Here is a 4,725-nt window from a genome sequence, read left to right as displayed (position 1 = left end):
GGTCTTTAATATTAGTATAGTAAGTGGGATTTTTATTAATTAAAAATAGCTGTCTCACTCACAAATTAGCAAGGTCTTTAATATTAGTATAGTAATTGGGATTGTTATTAATTAAAAATAGCTGTCTCACCCACAAATTAGTAGTCTTTAATATTAGTATAGTAAGTGAAATTGCTACAAATTAAAAAAAACTAACGGTCTTATTTAAAAATTAATAAGGTCTTTAATATTACCCGAATCTGTACATATGACTTTTCAATGTCTCTGATATAATTAATTGAAGAATCTAATACGAAAATCTTATTCTTGTCTTCTAGTACAAATTAATTTATTATTAAGAGGTTTTTAACTTTTTCAAATTAAACTTTTTGGAAGATTATTTTATGTTCTCTTATTTGTATTGAGCTTTTGCAAAGGAATGTCGATTTATCAAAAGAACTAGCTTCCCATTAAAAATGTAATAAACTCCATGAATCATCAAAAAGATCTTTTTTCAAATAAAATCTACACTTGTGAGTTATTAGTTATCAGAACACTAACAATAATTATTAATATAATGGATATCATCATATAGTAAAAGAACAAACATAAAATATTTAACAACTATTTATTTACCAACATTTTGTCGCCCTGCTTTGATGTTCTTCATCAGGGATAAAAAAAATACAAGATACAAAAGAACTAATGAAACATGAAGAAAATGTGTTGAAAATGAAAGATAATTAGATACAAAGTAGTAAACTAAGGTGGGGTTAAAAGTTATGTAAATATAAGTGTAAAAATTGTATAAAAATGAACAAAAATAAATAAAAATAAAATGTATAATAATAAGTATTGTAACACCCTCTTTTTTAAAATAGTTGTTTTTATAGATGAATGATTTTAGTTATGTTTTTATTTTATGTATCAAAGTTAATATTTATTAAACCAAAAAACAAGCTAACCAATTTTTTTTAGTCAAATATAGAGTGATAATGGCTCAATTCTGAGATCGGTAGATCCGCTGCCATGCTGAGCAAATTCAAATAAATCGTCACTTTATCTACTTTTCTACCATTATTGTATTCACCGTATATTTAAGTAAAAATAGAAGAGGAAAATAAGTATTAAGGAAAAATATACATGAAGAAAATGGACAAAAACTCAAAAACGTTATGCTACAATCGATGATCCAAGATTGTGAACAAAGGAGGAGAGACTTGTTGGTCAAAATGGCGGGAATAGGATGTCTCCGGGAAGCTGGTAGTCCTGACCACTTTTGTCTACTGTCAATGGTAGATATCCAGAAAGAAGATCAAGAGTCAGCAGTAATCCAAGAAGATTATACCATTAAAGGAAGAAAGACACTCTTTGTTTGGATCGCCAGAGGATTGGACATATCCTGGAAGCTAGAATAGGACCAAGCCTTTGTCTACTGTCAGTAGACTAGCATCTTAAGAACGAGGACATCGAGAACCATCACTCATCAAAGAAGCATATATCATTTGTTATTTTGCTCTTCCTAGGATTTAATTAAATATATTTGTAAAAGTAGCTATTAATTTATAATCTTAATATTTTCTTGAGACTGGTAATTTTTTAAATAAATAATTCAAATTTTATCCATTATAGTCTCAAAACCTTTTATTTCTCTTATAAGTCCGACGTTTCGGCCAATCCGGCCATCCTCAGGGACAATCTACTTAATACAACTTTGAAACTATATAATTTAAACAACTCTAACTTCATGCAGGCTATTCTGCCCAGGTCAAAAACATCAATTACTAATTAGTCAATATTACTTAAAACAAAGTCAAAATCATTTATCAGCAGACACTATTCCTTAAACTATTAATTTAGTAAAGTGTGTTTCTGATTACCTGGAAAACCATATCTATTTAATATTTTAATCTTTTCATTTAAACCTTGAAGTCTTCAAAGCTATATTTTAGATCTGAGAATAAATAAAAACTATTAAATTTCCTTTTATTTGCTTTAAATAAACTTTGAATATCACAGTATATATAAAAAAGAAATAACGTAGACTATTATATTTAAAATTAACAGAATTTTTATTTCTTTTTGTTCATTTTTATAAAACCTTTTCACTTATATTTACATAACTTTTAACTCCACTTTAGTTTACTTTTTGTATCTTATTATCTTACATTGTAACATATTTTTAGTTGTCTGTATCTTTTTAGCCCTGATGAAGACCTGTAAAGTGTGGCGAAACTTTGCCAAATAAATAGTCGTTAACAATTTTTTGTTCCTTTTTGACTACTCCCCTTCTCTCCAAACCATCTATTTCATATTCACAAAAATACGGTCAATTATTTATAATTATTATTTAGATAATAATTACTAATATTTTCCTTAGATCTCAGTTTTTGAAATTTTCCTTCAAAATTTTAGATCACTCCTTTTTCTGCGTCTCAACTTCCTACAGAACCGAAACCTTTGGAATATCCTTCAGATGTTTCAAGAAGTCCTTCCCCTGAGCCTACACCACCACCAACTGCTGAGGTCTGTGTAAAAGATTTCTTCAAAGATATCGCGCAATATGACAAATACCATCAAGACGAGAAATTACTGTGGCAGACTGACAAGTGGGACACGGAAATATTAGAGGAAATAAAGAAAAAAGCAGAGAAAAAACCTGTACATTTAAGCGAGGAGGAAGATCTGATGAACGAAGGTATGTTATTATCATTAGGCTTTATGCATTCTTGCTACCAAAGTCAGGGAAGGTTTATATTCAAGCAAGTGGAATAACTTTCATTTTACATCCGAGACATAATCAATCGATCGTTTTCGAGCATAATTGATCTAACTATTTACCCAATGTTTTGTTCAATAATACAACTTTATGAGGGGTACTAATAACATCATCACGACTTGTTGAGACAAAATCAGCTACAAAATTCTGATCAATTGCTTTTCCAACTTTTGAAACTGTACTATCAGTAGCTAACCTTTGTACTGTTTCTCTAGCTTAATGATCATTACTTTGTTCGAAGTCAATTCATGGTCTGGAGGACATTCACTCAATTCCTTTCAGTGAAAATAACAAAACAAAACAACCATAGATAATGTAGAGTTTGAGTTACTAAATTTATTATTGGAGTATTAGTTTCATTAGTTGTATCTAAATTTTCTTTAAAAGGGGGAAGATGTTATAAAATAAAATATCATATTTATGAGAGATAGTTGACCGTGGATGATATTTTCATGTGAAATATTTTCTTCTTTTAGCATGTTGAAACGATTTAACATAGTTGAGAGTCTGTCAATAGGTTTGCTAAATGAAGAATGATATCAGGCAACAGACCAGTTGACCTCCAAAAGATTATGACTGTTGTTTTGATAGGTTAGTTGGTTGTAGTTTATGTTGTTTTGGACGTTTTTAAACTCTAATAAAGTAATGGATAAAAATAATAATAAAGCAATGGGAGAAAAAACTAGGAGAGGAAACCAGGAACGAAGCTGTTGTAATTTTACTATCTCATATATATTACAAGGTTAAAAAAAAGTTTCTCAGAAAATCTGCAATAAGGTCCTATGCATTTAACATATAACGTGGATCTTAAATTAGGCTGCTATACTTATAATATTCAGCATGTTAAAATTTTTTACATTTAATACATCATGAATACCCCTAATGTTGTGCCAGGCTTCATATGTTAAAATTAGAGCCTCTAACTGTGAGAGCTCTCTTGCCAGTCATTGTCAAAGAAGAAGTCCTGTTTTAGTGACAGTCTCGCCAGAAGAGCCTAAGTATATCTAATCCGTACTTCAGAGGAATCCGTACATAAGTGTCCCTCATTTCGATAAGAGGGTATTGTGGTAATGAGGTTTGTGGAGTTCTCTCTTTAATTCTCTTATCTGCCATATTTTCTTCCCAATTTTATTCTTCTTTTGTTGGCAAGAATTTTGCTTTTGTATCAACCTTAATTATGAGATACCACCCTTCCTGGTATTCAAGTCTACCTGTGCCTCGCAGCTGGGAACCTACCTAAACTAAAGAATGTCCAAAATATTCAATACATAAATCATTCACAAACAGCTTCATTCCCTTTTGTACTTTTATCAGTCCAGGATGGAAGAACTATCTTGTAGTCTGTTCTAGCTTGAGTGAGAAGGTCGAGATTTATTATATGTCAGTCAGAGAAAACTAGTATTGTAGCATCCTACCTAGCAGTGTTCCTTAAATCTTGATTACTTTCAACTAGTTTACAAAACTTATAGCTGGTAAGTTGTTTAGTTTTATGATGATGAAATGTAAAACCTACTCTTCAGTAGCCAACTAGTTAGCTAGTTGAATTACATCTTCATGTTTCATACTTCTGTTGGTTTACTACATCAAGTATTTATTTTAATAAATAAATTGTAAAATACATCAAATCCTTTAGAAAAAACCTGGTGAGATATGCACATCACACAACTTTTGCTTATCTTACCCGGACAGAGCCAATGGACAAAATTGGAAAAGCCGTTTTCGAAATATAGGTATCTCGAGACAAATACATTTAGTTATCCATAAGCAAAAGTAGTGGGTGGAATCTGATAAAATTTATACAATACGCACTAAAACTGTTTTTTAGTAAATAACTGAGATGTATAAACATTTTATTAAGAACACTATTCTATTACAGATCAATTGCTTTTATAACCTCCTCATATCTGCGTATATCAAACATATGATATTTTAAATGAGGAGAAGATGGTTGGGGGTGCGGTCAATGA

The 4,725-nt window shown here is 30.3% G+C and overlaps 1 protein-coding gene across 1 annotated transcript in view; it reads left to right on the top strand.

Annotated features, from left to right (window-relative positions):
- The window catches only part of Rsph1 (Radial spoke head protein 1), a 26,563-nt gene that overhangs the window by 20,063 nt on the left and 1,775 nt on the right, over nt 1-4,725 (top strand). Inside the window, exon 5 of the mRNA XM_067046321.1 lies at nt 2,395-2,677. Within this exon, the coding sequence (XP_066902422.1) occupies nt 2,395-2,677 (283 nt within the window). The remainder of the gene's footprint in view (nt 1-2,394; nt 2,678-4,725) is intronic.

This window comes from Halyomorpha halys, unplaced genomic scaffold (genome assembly GCF_000696795.3).
Source record: "Halyomorpha halys isolate HHAL.00 unplaced genomic scaffold, Hhal_1.1 Scaffold13.1, whole genome shotgun sequence".
NCBI classification, from domain to species: domain Eukaryota; kingdom Metazoa; phylum Arthropoda; class Insecta; order Hemiptera; family Pentatomidae; genus Halyomorpha; species Halyomorpha halys.
Note: the sequence above shows the minus strand (reverse complement) of the source record. Positions and strands in the feature narration are given on the sequence as shown.